At 52.0% G+C, this 24,472-nt stretch overlaps 1 protein-coding gene across 1 annotated transcript in view; it reads left to right on the top strand.

Moving 5' to 3' along the window:
• The window catches only part of Slc2a1 (solute carrier family 2 (facilitated glucose transporter), member 1), a 30,747-nt gene extending 6,742 nt beyond the window's left edge, over window positions 1-24,005 (top strand). The window contains exons 2-10 of the mRNA XM_005410625.2: window positions 6,665-6,760; window positions 18,396-18,556; window positions 18,713-18,953; window positions 19,521-19,683; window positions 19,775-19,962; window positions 20,263-20,367; window positions 20,793-20,894; window positions 22,384-22,587; window positions 22,942-24,005. Coding sequence (XP_005410682.1) covers window positions 6,665-6,760; window positions 18,396-18,556; window positions 18,713-18,953; window positions 19,521-19,683; window positions 19,775-19,962; window positions 20,263-20,367; window positions 20,793-20,894; window positions 22,384-22,587; window positions 22,942-23,142 — 1,461 coding nt within the window. The 3' untranslated portion in view covers window positions 23,143-24,005. The remainder of the gene's footprint in view (window positions 1-6,664; window positions 6,761-18,395; window positions 18,557-18,712; window positions 18,954-19,520; window positions 19,684-19,774; window positions 19,963-20,262; window positions 20,368-20,792; window positions 20,895-22,383; window positions 22,588-22,941) is intronic.
• Window positions 24,006-24,472: the final 467 nt, after the last annotated feature.

Here is a 24,472-nt window from a genome sequence, read left to right as displayed (position 1 = left end):
TTACCCTGGGGCTGTCTTCATGTCAAGTACATACAGATGTGTTGCATTCTTTCCAACAGCTGTGTAATATCCCATTACAGACATGTCTCACCACGATGAAGAAACAGCACCCTCACACTTCCTTCATACCACTCACCACCCAATAGATGACTTGTATTTTCTTCCCTAGCCCTGGACTAAAATAATCAAGTTCTACAGGCAGGGATTAGGTTTAGTTTATTGCTCAGACCCCTTGTTCTAGGATAGTGTTGGAAGCATGCATTCAAGCACAGTCTTTACTTAGTAATATAATTTATTCTTAGGAAGCCCCCTCACCCCTGTTTTTTTCTTTCAGTAGTGGGGATTGAACCCAGGGCCTTCACACTAAGCTACATCCCTAACCTTTTTTATTTTGAGACAGTGTCTCACTAAGTTGCTAAGTTACCCAGGCTGTTACCCAGGCTGGGCTCAAACTTGTGATCCTCCTGCCTCAGCCTCCCAGAATGTTGGAATTACAGGCATGCACCACTATGCCCAGTTGAAAAACCTTTTATGGAGAACTGAAGCTAGAAGGAAAAGGACTTTTTTAAGGTCACAGAAATGGAGGAGCTGAGGCTTGCACTTGTTTGCTGAGAGTGACAGTCACCTTTGTGTGTGGCCAGACTTACCAAGTTAACTTTATCTTAGTTGAATTGATGTCCATCTAACCACTGCGTGCACACTTATACCACCTTCTCCAGGGGCCAGTTCCTGACCCAGGCACCATACACTCAGCCCTGGGAGCCAGTTGTCTGGATTTAACATCTCATTATAGGATATATTCCTTTTCAGTTATTTAGGAGCAGTGACATGTTTTTGCCTTGAAAGACTTCAAGAATCTTTTCCAGTTTTTGCGTTGGGTTTCCACACAGCAAGCAGCTCGGGGAACCTGGGATTTAATCGGAAGTTGACTTTCTGTAAAGGGCCTGATAGTTAATATTGTCAGCCTCGAGAGTCTTGGGGTCTCTGCCTCACCCACCTAGCTGCACTGTTGTAGCAGGAAAGCAGCCACAAATAATAAACACACACAAACGAGTGTGGACAATGAAACTATTAATGGTTGCTGCAGTTTGAGTTTCATTTAGTATTCACATATCACAAAATATGTCACTCCACTTCCCAGTCATTTAGAAATGTAAAGCCTGTCCTAAGCTGCAGGCTGGATTTGGCTCAGGGGCCATAGTTACCCATCCTTGACTTAAAAGCAAAATCCAGCAAAGTAGCCAAAAGGTTCCTAAACTTGAGCTTGGGCCTATCTCAGATTGGAATGGTCAAGGCTTAGAGAGCTGCTGGAGTAGAATTTCAGCTTACACAGAAAGAATCAGGTAAAAACCTTGTTCCCTTCAGGGACCAGTACCCGGAAGCAGGGGGAGGGCCTGAGCACGAAGAACAGCAGATCTGGCATTAGAAACATCCCTCCCTCCAACTTGAAGCTTCACGGAGGCCCAGGACCCTCTGGTTATTCTCCTTTCCCGCTCTGAGCCCCCCATTTCTCCTCTGAGGTGGGAGCAATCTGTCCCCGGAGTGGAGCTTGTTCGTCATGGTGGTAAATCAGGACGAAGCCCCTGGCAGGGAGCCCAGTGGCCCACTGGTACGGCCGATAAGCGCCTCAGCTCCATCCTCTCCTCTCCACTTTAGACACTGATGAGCACCTTCTGCCTCCAGGGCCGCTGTGGGGTGTAGGGCGGCTCAGTCATGCAAGAGTCCTGTCATCACCAGGAGCCTTGAAGAAAATGACTTCAGGAAGAATCAGTGCCTGAGGTCACCCGAAGGCCAGGCTTCTGTGGTCAGCCCATCACTCTTGACAGGAGTCAGCAAGATAGATGGGGTCAGGGGTAAAACTCCAGAAAGGAGTCCGGAGAACTCAAGTCCCAGCCCTGGCTGCTGTTGGCTGAGTATCCTCGGCACCTGAGCTCCTTGCATGGGAAATGAGGGTGTTAACAATCTGTAGTTTCTCGGGCTGCTTTCTCTTTTAATGCCCAGAATTTTGTTTAAATGAAATCTTAGAAAGGAAACGTTGCATAAAATAAGTAAAGTGAGAGATGTCATGGATCAGGTGAACTCCTGCCACACCCCTCCCCGCCCTCCGTAGACCTGTGCACCAGGCACTTAGCCTTCCTGTGTCCACGCTCCAGGACACCTGCAAATCAGGCAGGAAGCTGTGAGAGGACAAGATGGAGTGATGTCTGGGTTCTGCCAGCTTGGGACCCTCCCACCACAGGCCACACCCTCCCTGTGAGGGCAGTACCTCCTGCCCTCCCTCTGCTAGTGTTGACTCAGAGCCTGCTTCAGGGCAAGCCCAGCGCCAGAGTAGTCCCGGGGAAGGGGACGTGAGCAGGGATCAGAAGGTCAAGTGTTTGGCAAGTTATGCAATATGGCGATCTCTCATCTCGATGTGTGGGAAAGGGCACCCTTTCAGTGGTTTGGGTTGGGGGCGCTCAGTAGGCCTGGATCCCCAGGACTCAGCATTGGGAGGAAAAGGGCTCAGAGTGGGGCCTAGGCGTATCCTGTGTGCTGGAGCCTGAGCCCAGGGCCTTATTGAGCTGAGAAGCCTGTGGCACTCCGAGGAGTTAGGATTTTGTTTGTTTGTTTGTTTGTTTTTTCCAGTACCAGGAATCGAACTCATGACTGCGCGTTTGCCAGGCAAGCACTGTCCCGCTGAGCTAAATCCCCAGCCCCTGAGAGTTAGGATTTGAACTTGGTCTGACTTCAAAAGTCTGTGCACTGCAGCCCTGTGGGCTTGAAGTGGAGGATGAGCGGGGTGCATTACCCTATTCCCACCTCTTGATTCTCAGAGTCCTGCCCACACCAGGGGTTTGACAAACAGCTGATGATTTTCCTTTTTTTGAAACAGTATGTAGTTTAGGCTGGCCTCGAACTCGCAGTGATGCTCCTGCCTCAGCCTCCTGAGTGCTAGAATTACAGGCACGTGCCCCCATGCCCAGCTTTTCTGTTTTGTTTTGTTTCTGAACAATTGTTCAGTGCTAATTCCTACCTGGGCGGTCTAGTTGCAGAGATGAAAAGACCCAGGTTCTATTTTTAGAAGTTACCAGGGTGTAAACTGCAGAGGACATAGCAGGGGCAAAGGCCTGGAAAAGCATGGAGTGCTGTAGAAGGTTGCCCCAACCCTTGGAGAGTGGTGGTAAATCGCTAGGAGTCCCACATTCTGGGTATACTTTGCTCCCCACCACTTTCTCCACATCACTGCTCTACATCAGCTTGACACTTCAGTAAATACAGATTGAATGAGTGGACGTCCTTACTGCGCTTCAGCCGCAGCCACAGGCAAACAGGCAGATCAGCTCTGGTGGCCCAGTTGAGGGTGGTGTCCTGTCCTTCCTTAGTTCAGCAAACACTTGACAGGGAAACTCAGCCCAGCTCCCTGGTATAGAATTTGATAGCAATCTCTAAGAAAGAAACATTATCCCCATTTCTTAGGTGAGGAAACAGGCCCAGAAGCAGGGTGTACCAGACTTCCCAACTCCAAGGTGAAAGGAAGCCACTCACTGCATTCCAGCCACAGTCTTGGTGTTTTTTTTTTTTTTTTTCGATTGGGTCTTGCTTTGCAGCCCAGACTGGCCTTGAGCTCACTTTGTAGCCAGGCTGGTCTCAAACTCACAATGATCCTCCTCCTCAGCCTCCCGAGTGCTGGGATCACAGGTGTGCGCCACCACTCCCGGCTTTCAGCCAGCCACAGTCTTGATTCAAAGTCCAGCAATCCTTAAGCTGGTGTCTTGGTGGCAGGAGGAGGTGCAGGAACCCATCACAGTTGTTAGTGCCTTGCGCCTTCAGGGGCACCAGGACCCTGCTCCTCTGCAGCTCACACCGCGCCTCCTGCACACCCAGGTTCTTCATCTGGTGACAGCGGACTCTGACTCTTCCCTGCACGCACCGTTCTGACACCTGGAATGTAGTCTCTGCTGTGTTCCCGCTTGGCAGGCCCCCTGCTTGCCATTCACAGTCCAAATCCAGTGTCACCTCTTGGGAATCTCATCTTTTCTTGTCCACAGGCAAACTTCAAAATCTTTCTCTGTAGGGCCCCTCTGTTCCGCATCCCACCCCCTTTGAAGCCCAGATTATGCCAGCTTCATGCCATCTTCTAGTGCCTGCCACTGGGCCCCCACTGGCCTGCCAGCCCTTTCCGTGCTGTCAGCACTTGTGTCTTCAAGTCAGGCCCCAGCTCCAACACAGGCTGAGTGTCTCATGTGTTCTAAGGCAGCACTCTACCTGGGTGGGTACGGATAGAACCCAGGGCGTTGCAGGCAGGATTTCTCAAGTGGAGTTTGACCATGGCCTGCCCGTGGCAAAGTTCTGCAGAAGGGTTTACCCTTGGCTCCCAGCAGCCCCCACTGCCAGTTGAACAGATGCGTAGTTGGGTCCCAAGGATGGATTGAGAGGTCCAAGAACCTCCGGAACATCAGAGCCAGATTTTAAACAGGGCCTGTAGTGTTGGAACAGGCCTCCCGGAGCCTCTGCGCAGCATCATTCTCAGAGCTTCACCAGCATATTTATCACTTAGTGTTTTCACTTAGATCACTTCGTTCTAAGTAATGCAAAGCCACGTATTACTTAGAACAAATATTTTTTTTCTAAAAAGTATATTTTGAATAGTTGATCGTTCACATGGTTCAGAATTTTAAAATGTGCAAAAGGGTATAAAATGAAGCTTTCTTGCAGTCCTATCCACAGCCACCCGGGTCCTCTAAGTGCAGTGCATCACTGCTGCCATATGCCTTCTTTGAGGCAGATATGCAGATCCCCCTGCCCCATCAGTTTCGGTTTTTCACACAAAAGGAAATATAAAGCACATGACTCTGAAACTTGATTTTAAAACTAACTTGGAGAGCTTTATAGCTATACCACATTTCATTAAATCATAGGTTTGCATTGCTAGTCTTTATCTCAATTCTAGCATGTACCAGGAAAATACATCTCGCACACCATAAATATCACACCCTGGATAACTCTGAGCTCATGCGTGCAACTCTCACTGCCCAGCCCTCCTGCTCACGCTGAGTGCTGGGCCACAGACTCTTCGGTTCCTAGTGCTCATCTGTGACCTTGGTAGGCTGGCCCTGGGCCTGGCCAGGGACCACCAGATATTTGTCACCTGCTCACTGGCCACTTACTCTATAGCTTCTGGGTCTGAGGCTCCCTAGAGGATCGAGAGAAGGGAGACTTTGGGGGACCTTTCGGGTTGAGCTGTGAATGCTGTTCACCGTGGCAGGAAAAATGTCCCTGCAAGTAGGATGAACATACAGGGTGAGTGGGCTCTGAGCTCCATCCACCCTCAGGCCTGGCGGAGCCTCTTTCCTTTCTTGGCCTCTGACGTGAGAACCTGGCTTTTGGCACCCTTATGTGTGGGCTTCTACAGATTGAAAAGACAATGCTGAGAACAAGTCCGATGAACAGCTACGCCGAGTACTGTCTGTGGTGGTCTCAAAGGCAGGGTGGCTTCTGAGTTCTGTGGGGAAACTGAGACCCAGAGCAAGGCCATGGTTGAGCTGAGACTATATTCCAGTCCCGTAGACGCTCCTCCAGGCTGCCCTGGGGTTCACATTGGTGAGCCTTCCAGCCCCGCCTGCAGTGCCCAGCCAGTGAGCTGCAGAGCGACGCCAGCCACTTCTCTGGCATGTTCCTGCCCAGGTGCCCTTGTGCGGTAGCCAATGAAAGGCCTGCCACATAGCACATTTCCTGGCTTCCTCTTCTTAAAAGCCATGAAGTGGCTGCCTCTGTCTAGCCAGGTGGACAGCTGGCCGGCCTTTCACCTGTGTGTGAGCAGGGCCTTTCACCTGCTGGCCTCTTCCTTTCCTGCTGCCTCCCACCTTGGGCTTCCAGGGGATAGAACCTTACCGTCCTTTTCTCCCAGCCCTTTGTCCGGTAGAAACACTGTGGCCCAGCACTTGCACTCACCTTGTGTCATGCTCCTTTCCAAAGTACATTTCTAGCTGGGGCTTCATTTATGTCCAGGTAACCTGAAGAAGCTTGTAGCTTGGGGGGACATTGCTGGGAGGGTGCTGAATGGGGAGTCGAGAGCTGTGACTCTGCCCCAGACCCCTGAGTGATCTAGGACTTGTCTCTTCCTCTCAGAGCCTGTTTTTCCTGCCCTGGGAATGGTGGGAAAGGGAGGGCAGACAGGACCATGTCTCCAAAGCTGCCTCTTCCCATTTTGTAGATAAGCAAATAGAGGGTAGGGAAAGTAGTAGGGTGGGACTCACAGAGCAGACAGAGATGGGCTGGTCAGCACCTTTGGCTCCAAATCGAGGGCACCTCCTCCGCACGTGTGCTGTTCCTTTCTTGTAATTTAGCCCCCTCTCTTGGGAGGGTTGATTCCTGTGACTCCTCATCAGAATCTGGAGCCCAAGTATGGACCTACCAGGGGAATGAGACCCCAGAGAATCAAAGACTCCTCTCTAGCCAGAGAGAGAAGACCCTCACTGCCTTCTTACGCCAGGAAAAGGTCTAGAGGTCAGCTGGGCCAGTTTGGGCACTTGAGTTCAAGCAGTAGCCAAGTTTCCCAGGAGGACAGATGTTGGGCCAAGAGTCAGGCAAAACATCTGAACATGAAAACCTGCCAGCCTCAGCCCTGCTCGGTGGTAACCTGGGCTCGGACATGCCTGTGACTGTGTGGTTTGTTTCTCTGCAGAAGGTGACCGGCCGTCTCATGCTGTCGGTGGGAGGGGCAGTGCTTGGATCTCTGCAGTTTGGCTATAACACTGGCGTCATCAATGCCCCCCAGAAGGTGAGTACCATGCCATCGAGGCCTCCAGACACCAGCTTGCTCTGCTGCCCCACACATGTGTGCACACACACTCACATGCTCACACTGCTGTCTGGGTGTCAGAATCATTGGCATCAGCTTAACCATCAGCCTCCCTAGCCAGCGTTGCAGAATTCTAGGGCCCACGGAATCCTGGGTCTTTATAGATCATCTTGACCAACTTCCCACCCAACATTTGTGACTATTAAAAGGAACACTTAGTTTTATGTTGCTCTACTGCAGTGCTATTCCTCACCACTGAGGGCACACCTGGTTCTTGTCTTGCTTGGTGCCCACTGCAGCACTCGCAGGTCAGCAGCAGCCATTTCTCCCTTTCTACAGGTGGGAGGATGGCCAGAGAGTGGAAACCTGCCCAGCATCACCCCGCCAGTCAGAAGCAGAGCTGGTGCCCTTGAGCCTGTGCTCACCCCCCTTCCACTCCCAGCACTGTCCCACAGAGGGCATTCAGTGCTGGGCTGAAACTGCATCCTCTCCCTGGAGGCCCTGTGCCAATCCAAGCAGACATGCGTCTTGCCCTAGGGAAACGCAGGGGTGGAGATCTGACTTCCTTCTCCCCCCAGTGCATCCCAAGCCTGCCCTCGCTTGTTCCTTGGCGTGTCAAGACTGGAAGGGACCCTAGCCATCTCTTCTAGCCTCGCCTTTGCTTTAGGGAAGAGAAGAAAAGAGAAGGGGTGTAGGGGCAGGAAAGGACAGTGTAACAGAGTCCCTTTGTACCAGGTGATTTTAATGTCTGTGTTTGTGAAGTTGGGTGGTGATTTCTACTTTATAGATCCGGAAATTGAGTGTGAGGCATCTGAGGCAAAAAAGACCAGCAGGCCCAAGGTCACATCTCCGTGTATGGGGAGTCAGAAACCAGCTCGTTTATTTCCACAGCCCCCGGCTGTCTTCCTAAATAGTTGCCTGTCATTTAATAATGCCTTAGCAGAAGGATGGGATGAGAGGGCTTTCCTGTCAGGACCAGGCTCGCTGTCCACACAGGTTGGGCTGGAAAGTGAGTGTGACTGGTCTGGGGACAGGGCCTGTCTGAGGAAATGGTAATGTGGGGACCAGAACTGGGCTTCTTCCAAGTGAGCAGAACATGGCTTGTGGTGGCCACACCCGGTGCCGGGGAGCCGGTCACCAGGAACTCTTAGCCTGCTGAGTCACACGGCTGCAGGAGCACTGACAGGGACTTTTCCAAGCTCGCCTGACATGGCGACTGTGGGCTCATGCTTGTAACCGCCCCAAGCCAGCTTTGCTAAGTGCTCTGAACAGCTCCCACTGAGATGTGTACCTTGGAGCTGGCTTCCTTTGGGAATCTTTACAGACAGGGTACACATGGGGAGGAAATGGGGAACCTGAGCCCTCCGTCTTGGTGGCACTTTGAGGTGTCCTGGACACTCTCCAGGTTCTGATTTCATTGGTTGGGATTGAATTTCAAAGCTCCCTAACTGATGCTGATGTGCAGCCAAAGTTGAGAAATACTGGATTCGGGGATGTCTTGACTGCAGTCACACAGTAAGTCAGTGACAGAGCCAGGACTCTAAAGGCAGGACAGAGAAGGTATGTTCCAAAAACAAACAACAGGGGAGTGGGAGGGGTCTGCAGAGGAGGGAGTGAGATGCCCAGAGGGAAGAGAGCCAGGCATTCGTGAAGTGCTGACTAGTTGGGGTGTCACTAGGTGGTAGGAGAGGGAGAGTTGGAAGCTCGAAGCGAGCCAGAGTGGGCCCGTTGTGGGCCTTGGGGTTTGAGCTGCAGTGTCAGCCCACCTGCGTGTGTGTCATAGTCAGAACGGAATGTGGAGGCTGGATTTTGGGACAAGACTCAGCGAGGACAGGCATCAGATCTGCATCTTAGAAAAGGATTCAGGTGTCTGGCACAACGATGCATCCGAGAATGTGGGACTAGAGTCAAGGACACTAGTGAGAAGGCTGCTGCCACCCTGGTGACATTAAAACAAAGCTTCACATGGAGGAATAGACAGGACCTAGCCATTAGTTCAGGGTGAAGATGAGAGAAGGTTTCAGAAACCAGCTTCTGGGTTTCTGATTCTGGAGACGTGGGGTTTCAAGGAGAAATGGGCGGGAGAAGAGCTGGTAGATGTCATGGTATGTGCAGGAACGGGGTCCAGTGGGTACCACTGCAGATACTGGAGGCTCTCGCACAGACGGGTCTGGTTCTTAGACCCAGGCTGGACAGGAGCTGAGGGTCCATCGCTGGTATCCAAGGGGTGTGCAGGAAGATCTCCTAAGGAGATCCAAAGAGAGAACTAAGGCTCAGATCCCTGAGAACAGCCCCATAGATAGGAGAGGACCCTGTGAAGAAGAGCTGTACTCAGAGGGTTTTGCAAGACAAAGGAGAGAGGCCTCAGTCTTGCAGCTGCCAAGGACGGCTGGGCCGAGTGGCCGAGAGACCTCCCTGCAGTGGTTGATGAGTTCGAGGAAGATGGAAAGTGAGAGGTGGAGCTGGGTGTAGCAGTGCACACCAGTCATTAGCTACTCGGTAGGCTGAGGTAGGGGGGTCACTTGAGCCCATGAGTTCGAGACCAGCCTGGGCAATACACTAAGACCCCATCTCAAACAAAAAATACAAAAAAAGGGTGTGTGTGTGTGTGTGTGTGTGTGTGTGTGTGTGTGTATGTGTAGACAGCTCTTCTCAGGAAACTTGGTAGAGATGAGAGAAAAGTCATAATGGCTGGAAGGGTTAGATTCTTTCCTGGTTTTGGAGGTCAAACCCAGGACCTCACATATGTTTAGACAAGGGCTTGTCCGCTGAGTCAGATCCCTGGCCCTGTAGACTTGATTCATAAACACAACATAAGGAATCATCAGAGGAGGCGAGGGAGAGAACAGGAAGTGAAAGTGGAGGTCCTGTAGGAGGAGTGGTGTTGGAGCAGGAGTCAGGAGGCTGCGCTAGTCAGAAGAGACCAAGATCCTTGTGAAGATGTGAACACTCTAGAAGGAAATTCTCCAACCCTTAGGGCTTCCCTCTAATCAGAAGCAGGCGAAAGGTTGGTACTGCTGGGGACAGTGCAGACTGGCTGACCAGGGTGCCAAGGACAGGGGAGTAGTACAGAGGGCCCAGCAGAGGCTGTAAAACTGCCTTTATGGGATCATCTAGGGGCACCTGCCTGAAGGTCACTTGAGAAACCAGCCTTGAAAACACACAGATCTAGTGGCACTTCCTGGCCAGGCATACAGGCACTCAGTCTGTTTAATTTTGCACTTTACTATAGACGTTTCTCACAGGGCTGGCCCCATGTTTCCAACCAGGAGCAGATTGTAAGTGATCAGTTTAACCCAGGAAGAGGCGTTAGCAGAATGGAAGAATAAGAATTGGAAGTGGGGCTCGTAGCCAGGGTGTAGAACAGCAGTGAGCACCGTGGTGGGTAAACCCTTGAGTCACTGTCCTCCGAAGGTACAGTGATTTCACTCTGCAGACAAAGTCAATCTGCAGAGGCATACCAAGTGCTCACATGTGCCAGAGACAGCCCTAGGCAGCATGATGGGGAGAGTATAGCTGTGAGCATATCAGGGAGCTGCCTGGGGGCGGGGGGGTCTGACCCGACCAGCCCAAGTCTCCACCTAGAGGAGTGGGGGAGGCCCTGTGGAAAAGCCAGGTACGATTTCCCACGCATAGCCATGAGGGAGTGGTTTCAAGACATTGCACACACACACACACACACACACACACACACGCGCGCACACACACCCCAAAGTGTTCAGATGCTCAAGTCCCTTATATCCAGTAGCATAGTATTTGTACATCACCTACCATGTCCTCTGACATACTTGAAATCATCTCTGGATTACTTACATAACATAATATGAATGCCAAGTCAGCAGTTGCTGTTGTTTGGGAACTAATGACAAGGGAGAAAAAGGTTGTTGTTGTTTAGGACAGACACAATTTTTATTTTTCAAGTATTTATGCTCCCCAGTTGGTTGACCCCACAGATATGGAGGCCTTCCAGACGCTGGGCAAGCAAGGAGAGGGAGTGACTGGCACTGGGGCTGGGTGGTGGGGAAGACAGGAAAGGCTTTGTGCAGGGTCTGGCAGCCGACTTAAACCTCGTAGGGTAAGTTGGCCTCACAGGGAAGGAGGGCCAGGTATCCAAGCCAAGGAACGGCGCATGCAGTGCAAAGTGCTCCCGAGTGCGGTGTTGCTAACTGCCTGTGCTGCCCGCACCAACCTCCCTGGTCTGCTCTGAATGACTTCTCTCAGGAAGCAGTAGCATCTTGGCCATGGCTTGCTTTCTTTTTTTTTTTTTTTTGAGATAGGGTCTCACTGTGCAGTTCGGGCTGGCCTTGAGCTCACTTTGTAGCCCAGGCTGATCTCGAACTTGCAATGATCCTCCTGCCTCAGCCTCCAGAGTGCTAGGATTACAGGCATGCACCACTACGCCCAGCGTGGCCATGGTTTTAAAGAAGACACTTTGGTCAGGCCTGCTGCTCATTACCAGAAGCTTGCACTCTGCCATAAAACAGGCCCAAAGGGCTTCCTCCTGGAAGTGTTAATTAATTAATCAAGATACTATCTTAAATGTTTACAAAGCACCTACCCTTAAATTATCTCCTCCCAGCAGCTCTGTGAGTCAGGCAGGCTGAGATGACCTTCTGCATTCACTTCTAGAGGAGGAAACTGAGGCTGGCTGAGGCTGCGTGCCAGTGCAAAGAAAGCTGAGCTGGAGCTGGACCACATATCTCTTGCACCTCCCGCTCTGTGCCTTGCCCCTGCCCCACCCTGAGTGACAGTGACATCCCTGGGACATCTACGCCATGTGGTCCCTCTCCTAGCAGAGGATGGTGGTGGAAAAGGCAAGCCCAGCCAGAGGGAGCAGATAGTGCAAGTGTCCTGGCCACTCTCCTGGCCCATCTGAGGATAGCCTCTTCCCTCCCCAAATGGCAAGTCACTGAGCAGTCAGGCATGTCTGAGAGTGAGGCAGCCCAGAACCTAGAGATGGGTCAGCAAGGGAGGCTCCTTGTTCTGTGGAAGAGATGAGGTCTCTAGGGTGACGAGCAATGACATGACCAAACCGGGCTGGAGCAGCCCCACCCAACCTTGTGCCCCTCGGGTGAACGGTGCTCCTGTCTGTGTCAGGATCTAAAGAGTCTTAGGTCCCCTCTTCCTTAAACTGTCACCACAAACCCTTAGCGCTTACTGAGCGCCAGACGTCGTTGTAAGCACTTTAGAATTAGTAATCCAGTTCCTCAAAACAGCACCATTGAATGCACACCATAATCCCTGTTTCATAAGCAACTAGCACACAGAGATGGTGAGCAGCTAAACCAAGGACACACTGCTAGTGACTGGCAGAGTTGGAATTTGAACCCAGGAAGTCTGGTTCTAATCTGTGCTCCTGATGGCTATGGAAGATAGACAGAAATGAGCTCCCTAACACCCTTTCACATGCCTATAAGTGCCACCCAGCTGTTCCCTCATGCTCTGAGTTCAGAGCTGAGTCAAGCCCAGTCATGCACAGACATCTCAGTAGTTTCCCACACAGTTGCACAATCTCTTACACCATCACACCCTGTCACAGCCCAATCATCGTATAGCTTAAGCCCTTCGGTTAGATTTGGCTTCTTCCTCAATTAGTAATGACTCTCTCTGCCTGTGCTGGGGCACCAGTGACAGGTAATTCAGACCACCTCTGGGATGAAGTTCAATCTAGAGCGAGCACGGTACCTTGCGGGCAGTGATGGGAACACAGACAGGCCCTGTGGGAGCGAGGATATTTAGCCCCAACGGCTCTGTGGACAGTTTTACAGACAATTCTTTAGTGTTGCCGGCTCATGCACTCTAAGGTGATCCGCAGCATCCCTGGCTTCTCCCCGCTAGATAACCAGTAGCCAGTGTGACAAGCTGGAGGTGTCTGGCTGGACACAGCAGGCAGAATTGAGGAGGCAGCATTGGCCCATTTGAGAACTGCTGCAATAGGGAAGGAGAGGTGCTTACCAGGAAGGCTTTCCAGAGGAGCACCCGTGTGTTCATGGAGGCGACTAAGCGGAAAGGCAAGTGCAGGGGTGTGCAGGGCTCGGGTTATGTGGCGGGTTGCTGCATCGCCGAGAGCAAGGGTGTGCAAGTCCAGTGTAGGTGAAAGCCTTCCTGGAGGCCCTTCCCCCGAGGGTAAAGAAGGGCTTTGCCAGGTGCTGCCACTGGGAGACGAAGGTCTCTGATCTGTGGGGAGACCACGGAGAACATGGACCAGAGAGCAGGCTGCTGCGGCAGGGCAAAGGCTTGGCCTTGGTTCGGGGGCAGGCCACGTTGGGGCTCCTTCTGGCAGCCTGGGTGGTCTTGTCCTCTGCTATGGGTTGGGGCCAGCATCGATCTCTAACTTGGGCCCCAGGAGAGGCCCTAGGGGACTTCCACCTGAACATCTGGCCCTGAGTCCCTGGCTGGCCCTGAGGAGTGGCTGAGTTGCTGTGGAGACATAACTTTCAGCTGGGAGTTGGGAGAGGAGAAGCAGTGAGAGAGAAGCCGGAGCAGGGGTCAAGACCAGGCTGCGGGACTGACTTGGACAAGCTGACCCTTCCTCCCAACAAGCTGAGCCCGGCTTCCTATTTAGCCCCAGTAACATCTAGGAAAGAGGAAGGAGGGCTGAAAGGGGGCTTTAACTCAGTAACCTACCCTCGGGAGCCTTGCTGGGGATGGAGTAGAGGATCCAGGCCATGTAGGGTAGTGTGTCCAGGGAAGGATGGTAAGACCAGCCAGAGGCTCCCGGACAGGCCTCTTGGCAGTAGTCTAGAATCCTCATCAGGGCATGACAGGAGGGCCAGACCCAGCCAGCAGCCTGTTTGTGTGTGGCCCGTGAGCTAAGAATGGTTTCACACTTTTAAAGGATCAGAAAATACACATAACGGAGGCCCTACCTGATAGGTCCTACCTAACCTTTTACCAGTCTGTGCTTTATATCACTCTGACTTGCATACTCTCCTTAGACAAGGAGCTCTGCCCTTATAGGGTAGGCAGTCTCACCCCTAGAAGTCCGGAAAGCTGGAGCCTGTACCTGCTGGTTTCCCCAAGGCAAGCCCCTAGTTCCTTCAGGTTCTTCCGTTCTGTATGCTGTATATATATGGTCCTTAAGGCAGTGATTTATCCGTCCATCTAAAAATGGAAGCCCCAAACCCTGCTGCTTCTCTGAAGGGGGTGGCTTCTCTCCTTGAGAGCAATGGTGACAGTAACAGCTTATTCCATTTACTCCACGTGGCAGACGATGCTGTGCCTCCTGCCCCTCTGCAGCCGCCTTGGTCACAAGGGAGGAAGTAAGAACTTCCTCTGTAGATCCCCCAGTTGTGTGGTACTCGCCCACAGTTGCCTGGGCCTGGTGGAGGGTGACTTGGGAATTCCCAGAATGCCCTTAGGAGTGTGTAGCACACCCCATATCCCCAGCTGCTGGGTAAGGAGGTTCTTCCCATCCTAAGACCAGGTCTGCACAGCCAACAGCTTCTCCACTGGAGCCCCTATGGCATTGTCAAGCGGGCGCCTTTGCCCTGTGTTCAAGGAGGGCCTTCTGCAGAGATCTCTCATAGCCACGTGGCTATCAGCAGGACCTGAAACTGACCAGGGCCCTCCCTTTCTCCCTGTTATGCTTCTCAGCAGACCCTGAGCGGGTGAGGAGGCTGGGAGTGGGCTGGGAAGGGAGTGGAAGAGCAGTGGAGGGCAGGTGCGTTAGCAGGGCTCCTACTGCTGCGCAGAGGAGTCACTGTAGGAAGTGGGATCTGGCGGTGGGAGATGAAAGAGTCTGGGAGCAGGGTTTAGGCATAACCCGCAGTGGGTGCTACCTGGTTCAAGAAGTAGAACAAATCAGGAGGCAGAATCATAGGATCGTGGGATGGTGGGATTCAGGGACAATGGCAAGATCGTGGTGACTTCCAGGCTTGTGATGGGCATGTGAGGTGGGAGCCTTCAGAACAGCCAGGGCTGAAGAGGGTGCCCAGGCCTTGTGGCAACTTCTCCGTGGGATACTGTCAGGGCAGGAGCCAGCAGACTGAGGGCCTAGACAGTTCTTGAGAATGCTGAGGGCAGTGACTGGCTGGCAGAGGTGATCCAGGCTTTTTCCCGTGGAGAATTCCTGTGACTCTCCAGGGACCCTCTGCCTTTCCTGGGCCAGGAGTCACCTTGGAGCCGCGTATGCAGTCCCCGGGAAGAGGACACAGAGACCTCACACCAGTAGCAGGAATGGAAACAGGCCTGGCTTCTTCCCACAAATGTTAAACTCTAGATGCCAAGGCAGAAGCCCGTTGTCCAGCCTCAGCTGCCCAGGAAGCTGCCGGGGCCTGAGAAGATGAGTCTGGACCAAGGTTGGAATGAACAAAGCTGGCTGTTCACCCTCTTAGCCCTGTAAGTGGCCTGAGCAGCAGAGGAGCTAAGGACACATAGAGGGTTGGACTCCTTAAGCTGTCACCCTGAGCTGTCAGAACAGAAACCCCAGCATCACGTCCTTAAGCTCATGTAGATAGTGTCAGCCCTTACTTAAAACGTCTTGCATTTTCTTTGCACACGGTTTAAACAGGTCTCATTAGCTGAGTTGAGCATGGTGGTGCACACCTGTAATTCAGGTAGGTTCTGAGAGGTTGAGTAAGAGGATCATAAGTTTGAACCCAGCTTAGGCAACTTAATGAGACCCTGTCTCAAATGCATGTACTTGGGGATGCAGCTCAGGATTAAGACCCTGGTTTCAATCTTCAGTTCCCATAGCTGACTTGGCAAATTTTAAAAGGGGTGTGGAGAACTGTAGGAGACAAACCTTTGCACTATAGAATGGATAGGGCAAGACTGAGACCTGTAGATTGCAGAAATCAAAAGCTAAGGGCAGTCATCAATCCTCGTATGTAAGTCTGATTAGTCCCTGAGCGATGAGGGAGATGGTGGGGCAGGAGAGTTTCGGCCTTGGGAGGAGCAAGCATCATGTATCTGGATAGTTCTCTTATCCGGAACAGCTTGTTCTCTGCACAGCCTGATAAATGAGGCATTACTGTTCCCAGCCAGTTCTCTGAAGTTGGTTTTGTTCCTTCCATACAAGCACTGTGTGTTTTGTTTTGTTAAAATCTGCCTTGTCTCCGTCCCTGCCAGAATCAAGGCTTCTAGGAGGAAGCCTGAGACCCTTACCCGTTGATTCCTTTACTCACTCACAGGTAGCCCTGGCACAGGCTCTGATCCCTGTCCTCGGGGAGAATAAATCCTGGAAGTCAGGGGAAACCTGGGGTCTCAAAGGCAGAAGTAACACCATCCAGAGGCAGGGAGGGGTGGGGAAATGTTAGAGAGAGCAGAGGGGTAGCCACTGCTTTGAGGGTAGTGGTAGAAGCCAGTGGTGGGTAGAGGTTGGATTGACCCCTGGCAGGAACCTTGATTTTGAATTGTGCCATGAAGGCTTGGTTAGACTTTGTCAGTGGTCCACACTGCCTTGGGGACAGTACCGGTGAGTGTAGGATGACTTTAGGGATGGTACTGCGAGGCACTGTAGAAGCACCATGAATAGGTTTCACTGACTGCTCACAGCACTATGAATTAGATACAGTCACCACCATATTGAATTAGATCAGTGGCAGGCTATATATCCAGAGGTGGTCCCCTAGGGTTATAATGGAGGTGAAAAATTCCTATGGCCTAGCAACATCATAGCCATTGTAAGATGTCATCATGGCGCACTGCTTACATGTCTGTGCCTGTAGAGTTGCCGTTGTAGATAAACCTACTGTGCTGCCTGCTACATAACATTACAAACAGTATCCAGTACTATGCGTAACGATATGATATGCGAAAGAGAATACATGACTATGTTACTGACTTTCTTTACTATATTCTTGTTATTTTAGAATATGTTCCTTTTATTTAAAAAAAGAAAAGCGTTCTGTAGGACAGTGTGCTGTCACCCCAGCAGCAGCCTTATAGAGCTCATGTTTGCCGAGTTTCCTGATTGCATCAAGAGGCCATGTCTTTACTCACCTAGGTTTGTGTTAAGTGTGCTCTCCTGCTGTTTGAACAACGATGAAATTGCCTAATAACACATTTCTCAGAATGGATCCCCATTGTTAAGTGATGCATGACTATTGCTAGCATCTCCATTTTAAAGATGAATTAATTAAAATTCATTAAAGATGAAATAACTAGTGCATGGTCACACTGGAAAGAAGGAAGAAACAGAGCTGGGATCTGAGTTTGGTTGTGTTCTAATTCAGAGTCAGGTTCCTAATCATAGTGCCCTCTGGCTTCCTGGAATCACCATATAATCCTCAAGGCTCCTCACTCCCCAGAACCTTTCCTAACCCCCTAGAGCCTGAACTTGTGTAGCCAGGCAGAGGCCCACTGACTCAAGTCAGGTTTTTCTGTACTAGGACAATCATGACAACTGGCAGGGATAAAGATGGTTAGCAGCTAGGAGCCAAGGACCCAGGCTCAGTATATCCAGTGGATATTCCAGAGACTGCCCTGACTTCCCCTTTGGGAAGTGTGGCTACCTACTACTTCCTGTTCTGCTAGGCCCCTGTGGCTTGGGAGGGGTAGGGAGAACAAAGAGCAGGGGTGATGGAGGATGAAGAGGCCGCTTACTGCTCGGTGCACACACTCCTGCGGAGGGATGTGGGCATGGCTGGGTTCGCCTAGAATTGAATGGGAGCTGCAAGTATCGAGGGAGGAGGGGCATGCGGTTTGTGACTGGCAAGGCCAGGAGACTTCAGGTGCTATGAATATAATCATCGCATCATGATGGGATATGCGGAGGGGACCTCTTAGGCAGTGGAGTCTGTGCCTGGCTCCATGAGTCCCGGATGGGTCTGGCCAGACCTGTGGCGCTGGGTGTGTGTCAGCATTGCCTAAGTGTGGTGAGTGTGCTCAGAGATAGGCCTGCCTGTGCTGGCCACATCCTTGGCATTAGGCCAGGCCCTCCCCAGCGCGGGGGAAGGGCTATGGGCAGGACTATCCAGGACAGGTGTCTCCAGTTCCTGGAACTGCTTTGCTTCCTTGTCTGTTACCTTTCCCTAGACCTCCCAGCTGGGCACTGGATGGAAATGGGAGGAGACCAGGCCTCAGGGTAGCACTCCCAGGCCAACCGGAGGGCCTGAGGAACGGTATCAGTGTGAGCCCTGTGAGCGTGTCTGAAGGGTGATGTGTGTGAGTTGGTCACACCAGGCCAGGCCGAGTGCAAAGTCAGTGAGTGCCCCCCGACAGAGTCACCAAAATGGCAGAACCTGTCTGTCCAGCTGTTTCTTCCTCAGCAGGGGGTTGACAGAAGGGTTGATTTAGAGCTGGGACTTTGGAACACCTCAGTAGCAGAGTGAAGACTCAAGTGGGCAGGAGCATTTTCTGCCTGTTCCTCTGTTGTGCCTGTTCTTGCCACATTGGTCATTAGCCATCATCTCCAGCAAGTATGTCGAACATGAAGCCCCAGGGCACTGGAAACCATACCTGAGGGAAGGGTGAGAGCTGGCCCTCGGAGATGGAGGCCGCCCCCGCTTCTCACCTGAGGAAACAGGCCTGCAAAAAGGGAGGGACTTAGTTCTAAAGTTTACTTACCACAGAGATGGGCCCTGGGCCTCCAGCATCTGGTGGTAAATGACCCTCCCAGAAGGCATGGGTCCTGGTCTCACCACCCACCCAAGCTGTTTCTCCCCTATAGGTGATCGAGGAGTTCTACAACCAGACGTGGATCCACCGCTATGGGGAGCCCATCTTGCCCACCACACTCACCACACTCTGGTCCCTCTCAGTGGCCATCTTCTCTGTTGGAGGAATGATTGGGTCCTTCTCTGTGGGCCTCTTTGTTAACCGCTTTGGCCGGTGAGCAGGAGGGGCCCTGAGCCTGCCCTTGGGGGCGTCCTAAGTGGGAATCAGGTGGGGGAGGGAGACTTCCCTGCCTGTTCGAGGGTGTCACCTGTAGCCTAGCCCCTGGAGAGTTGGGCTCGGGACCCTCCTGACCTCTGACCCCACCCCCAGGCGGAACTCTATGCTGATGATGAACCTGCTGGCCTTCCTGTCTGCTGTGCTCATGGGCTTCTCGAAACTGGGCAAGTCTTTTGAGATGCTGATCTTGGGCCGCTTCATCATCGGTGTATACTGCGGCCTGACCACGGGCTTTGTGCCCATGTATGTTGGGGAGGTGTCACCCACAGCTCTTCGTGGTGCTCTAGGCACCCTGCACCAGCTGGGCATCGTTGTTGGCATCCTCATTGCCCAGGTAAGCCAGGGATGGGTCTGCGTGCCCAGTAGGGTGGAGCTTCTCTAACTAGACTTCCATCAGCCTTCACAGCCCTGCAGAGGACAGCCTTGGGGTGTCCAGGTCCCAGGGCGTGCACAGCGACTTGCAAATCTTCCTCTGGCCTCCCTGGCCAGCCAGACAGAAAGATTGTTTGATCCTTCTCATCTCCTTTCATTCCCTTTTCACACTGGGCCTCCAACCACAAGGGACCTCACAGTTCCCACAACATGCTGCACTGCTTTGCACCTCCAGGCCTGTAGGCCTTCATGTACCCTCTCCCCAGAGGGCTCCTCCATCCCCATCCCTCCAGCCCTCCTGTGACAGAGGAGTCACCCCATACTCTGTGCCAGACACACTAGTAGCCTTGTCTTGTCTTCCCAGTGATCTGTGAGTTAGGTCCTACTTTCCCGTTTCAGGCGAGGAAACTGAGGTTGAGAGAGGTCACACCACGTGTTAAGAGGCAGAACTGCCACAACTAGAGCTCTTCCCTAAGCAGGAAAGGTGGGAGTGTGGGTGCAGGGCACTCACAGCCCCGCTTCCCCCCAGGTGTTCGGCCTGGACTCCATCATGGGCAATGAGGAGCTGTGGCCCCTGCTGCTCAGTGTCATCTTCGCCCCAGCCCTGCTGCAGTGCGTGCTGCTGCCCTTCTGCCCTGAGAGCCCCCGCTTCCTGCTCATCAACCGCAATGAGGAGAACCGGGCCAAGAGTGGTATGGGCTGGGCCCTGCCGTCCTCCCCACCCCCTAAGCCCTGGCCGCCTTCCTACTCTGAGCCACCCCACCTTCCCTCTGGTCCCACCAGTGCTGAAGAAGCTGCGCGGGACAGCTGACGTGAGCCAAGACCTGCAGGAGATGAAGGAGGAGAGTCGGCAGATGATGCGGGAGAAGAAGGTCACCATCCTGGAGCTGTTCCGCTCCCCCGCCTACCGCCAGCCCATCCTCATCGCCGTGGTGCTGCAGCTGTCCCAGCAGCTGTCGGGCATCAATGCTGTGAGTGCCCCACCCACCCTTCCTGTGGGCCCAGCCAAGGCCTAGCACAAGTATGTGCTGTGAACAAGTCCCAAAGCAAACAGGAGGGAATCTTCTCTGCCAGGAGAAGCTTCCCTTTAGAGTCAAAGCCCTTAAGGTCACTATACAATGTCCATCTGCCTCAGAAGTATTTATCCCTTCTGTCTGCACAGAAGTATTTATCCCTTCTGTCTGCACACGTTGTATCCCACACCCATCCATACTACAGAGGCTGGGGAGGGCCAGAGAGCCCAGCCGACCCCAGCAATCTCTGTCTGGCAGGTGTTCTATTATTCCACAAGCATCTTCGAGAAGGCGGGAGTGCAGCAGCCTGTGTATGCCACCATCGGCTCAGGCATCGTCAACACAGCCTTTACCGTCGTATCGGTGAGTCTTTGCTTGCTGTGGGTGAGCAGCTGGGGCCCAGCTCAGGGCCTTGTGGCAGAGTAAATGGCAGCATTTCCTGGGAGCCAGGCACGTGAACGTGCTCTCATTTCATCCTCAGCAACCTGCGAGAGTCATTACTTAGCAGAAAGCTGATGTGGATTTTAAGGGAGGTGAAATGGCAAATGTTCTCCCAAGGTCACAGCCAGGATGCTCAGCAGTGGGTGACCTCTCATTCCTGTGCTGCTGTCAGGTTTCAGAGCCAGCTCGCTGCCCCTCATCCCGTATGTGGCCCCTTAACTGAGCCCAAGGGAGAGGGAGTCCTAACTTCCATGCTGGCCTGTGTGTGCCAGCTTTCTTGGCTGCTGAGGCTAGCGTGTAGGTAGGTGGGCTTCAAGAGGGTGACCTGACACTGTCCCTGCCCACAGCTGTTCGTGGTGGAGCGAGCTGGCCGGCGGACTCTACACCTCATAGGCCTGGCTGGCATGGCAGGCTGTGCTGTGCTCATGACCATCGCGCTGGCACTGCTGGTGAGTGGCTACACTCTACAGGGCCGAGGGGGTGGGGGTCCACTTGGGCTTAGATCCCAAAGTGCCTACCAGACTAGGTGAGGGCTGAGCTCTCCCTGCTTCTGCCCACTCCGGCCCTGGGGCCTGACCTTCTGGCTCCTGGGGTTACCTCCTTCCATCACACTCAGTCCTGTCTTGAATCTGTTCCTTCCTGTCAGGATTATGTCATTTCTCAACACAGCAGCACTGCCCTTAGACCCCAAGCTGTCATCCCCCCAGGGCACTGCCTTACCTAGTATCAGACTTCAAAGCCTTTAACTGAAGCTTCAGTTCACCTTCACACCAGCCCTCGGAAGTGTCACCATGGAGGTGCAAAAACACACCTGTTGCACTGCATTCTCACAGCTCAGGTGCAGTTCAGCTGCTATAGGTTGAGTTACCTTTATCAGAAGTGCTGAGACTAGAAGTGTTTTAGATTTCAGGAGTTTTTGGATTCTTAAGTGTTTGAATAGACTTAGACGTGGGACCCAAGTCTAAACACAAAATTCATTTGTTTCTTGTACACCTTATACACATAGGCTGAAGGCAGTTTTTATAATATTCTTTTTTATATATATATAATATTCTTAATGTGCCTGCAAATGCAGGCCCATAGACCCATCCTGGCCTACGACCCATCACATAAGGCCAGGTGTGGAACTTCCTGCTCATAGTGTCATGTCCGCAGTACTCAAAAAGTTGTAAATTTTTGGAGCATTTTAGATTTCAGATTTTCAGACTAAGGATGTGCAGACTATATTCTCATTTGATGGGTGAGAAAACCAAAGCCCCATTTCAGATAAAGAATGAAGTCAGTAATGAGCCTGGGACTACTGGCCCCCAAGTCTATGGGTGTAACCACTGCGATAACTTGTACTAGGGACTCATCACATGAACAGTCATTTGTCCAACCTCTGGGCAAGGAAAGCATCACTGCACATATTTAAGCTGATCTTGGCTTGGAAAGTCTATTGCTAAGAGTGAGCGTGCAGCAAGTGATGAGCAGCAGATCTGAGGGCTAAACCAGATGATCTTTCTATGATGATCTTTTCTATAATGATCTCTTCAAGGAGAATGATTATATATAGAATCATAGCGCCTACTCTATGCCAGCCTGAGCTGGGCACCTTATCACATAAAGGTACCCCAGCCCCTGGAGTGTTCTTTCACTACAGAAAACTTGCAGCCAGAGCCAGGGCACCCCATGGACCTTCTTAGCACCTCCCACCTGGATACCACATTGCCGCTCCCAGAGGGTGGGCTCAGACTTGGAACCATCCTATAGGGCATAAGTCATTTTTGTTCAAATGAGAAATTGAGACCCACACAAAGGGTGCCTGGGTCACACAGCAAATCCAGGATCAGTTCTAGGCCTCATGCCCTCCACCCACAAGCTGGGGCCTCTGCAATTTGTTTCCTCTGAAGAGCCATCACAACCCAGTCTGACTCCCTCCCCCATCTTCCTCAACAGGAGCAGCTGCCCTGGATGTCGTATCTGAGCATTGTGGCCATTTTTGGCTTTGTGGCCTTCTTTGAAGTGGGCCCTGGCCCCATCCCGTGGTTCATTGTGGCTGAACTTTTCAGCCAGGGCCCTCGCCCAGCTGCTTTTGCCGTCTCTGGTTTCTCCAACTGGACCTCAAATTTCATTGTGGGCATGTGCTTCCAGTATGTGGAGGTGAGAACCCTCGCTGTGTCTGTGCTCGCCATTTATTGCCTGCATGGAGTGACCCCCAAATGTAGTACTGTAGAGTGTTCTCCCAGCATTCCTGTTAGGAATCGTGCTGAGAAGGCTCAGAAGCTCCAGTTACCTGGCTAAGAACACTCAACTTCACGGGTGGTTAGCTTGGAATGATTGATGTTCCTGCAGCCTGTCACGTGCCAGTTGGCACAGGTTCATTTAATCATCATAGCGTCCCTGGGTTGCATTAATTCCAGTTTTCAGATCGAAGGCCCAGAAGTAAAGTTAATTTATTCACAGTCCTGCAGCTGGTGTGGGGGTCATAACTTGAACTGTGTCTGTGTTTTCCAGCAACTGTGTGGTCCTTATGTCTTCATCATCTTCACTGTGCTCCTGGTTCTGTTCTTCGTCTTCACCTACTTCAAAGTTCCTGAGACAAAAGGCCGGACCTTCGATGAGATCGCTTCTGGCTTCCGGCAGGGGGGAGCCAACCAGAGTGACAAGACACCTGAAGAGTTGTTCCGCCCTTTGGGAGCTGATTCCCAAGTGTGAGGTGCCCCACACCACCAGCCTGGCCTGCTCCCAGCAGCCCCAAGGATATTTCTGGAGCACAGGCAGCTGGATGAGACTTCTAAACTGACAGATCTCAGCTGAGCCAGGCCTGGGTCTCCTCTCTTCAGCCAGCAATGATGATGTCTAGAAGCGTATTCAGGACTGTAATGGCTCCAGAATTTTAACAGAAGCAAGACTGTTGCTCAAATCTATTCGGACAAGCAACAGGTTTTATAATTTTTTTATTACTGATTTTGTTATTATTTTTTTATCAGCCAGACTCCTGTCCCCTCACCCCAGGCTTCACCCTGAGTGGCTCAGTGCCTGTGGGTGGGACCAGGCCCTGTGCAGACACTCGCCTTCTTCACCAAGCTAATCTTAGGGCTGGACCTATGACCAAGGACACACTAATCGAACTATGAAGTACAAGGCTTCTACCCTAGGAGGTGGCCGTGGCCGCCCCCTGTGCAGGCCTGGGTCTCTCTGCCCTAGGGGTTGGGCTTCATTTTAGGATTTGCCCATCTCTTCCTACCCAACCACTCAGATTAATCTTTCCTTGCCTAAGACCAGTTGGGAGCACAGAAGTGCAGGGAGGAGAGGGGAAGGGCTGCCAGGTTCTAGTCTCCTGTGCACTGAATCACCATGAGAAAAGGCTTTGGGAGGCTAACTTACTGCTGAAGAAGACATGGACACTTCTGCCCTGCTGTGTATAGATGGAAGATATTTATATATATTTTTTGGTTGTCAATATTAAATACAGGCACTAAGTTATAGTATATCTGGACAAACCAACTTGTAAATACACCACCACACTCCTCCTGTAACTTACCTAAAGAGATATAAATGGCTGGTTTTTAGAAACATGGCTTTGAGATGCTTGTGGACGGAAGGTAGGGAGGTTTGGGCGGGCGAGGGAAAGAAGCAGAGTTGTGATGACTGCAGTGGTTGTTGACTTTCTGGCTCAGGATCCCATCCCTTCCAAACACCCATGATCAGTGCCCTTCGTTGTGTAAAAATCTGTGTCTGTTACACAGAGAAAATCCAAATGCTTTATCTTGACATTCAAGTTATTTCCATCATATATTTGATAGTGTTCAAAGCCGACAGCTATTTGCTGACTGTGATGCTTGGGTTTAACAGGCGTTATCTCAGATATGAAGTACTGTATCTTCCTTTGGGTCTTTCCAAGCCTTTTCTACACCCCACCCCCAAAATTAACCATGTTCTTTTATGAGCCTGGTAGTGGGTGCCCGCACCTGGTCCTCAAATCTCCACCAGGGTAGTATGCCTCCCTTATAGAAAAGGGGTCAGAGACAGGAAGTGGGGCCTT

This window comes from Chinchilla lanigera, unplaced genomic scaffold (assembly GCF_000276665.1).
Source record: "Chinchilla lanigera isolate Chin_1 unplaced genomic scaffold, ChiLan1.0 scaffold00136, whole genome shotgun sequence".
Taxonomy (NCBI): domain Eukaryota; kingdom Metazoa; phylum Chordata; class Mammalia; order Rodentia; family Chinchillidae; genus Chinchilla; species Chinchilla lanigera.
This window is presented reverse-complemented; position numbering and strand designations above follow the sequence as displayed.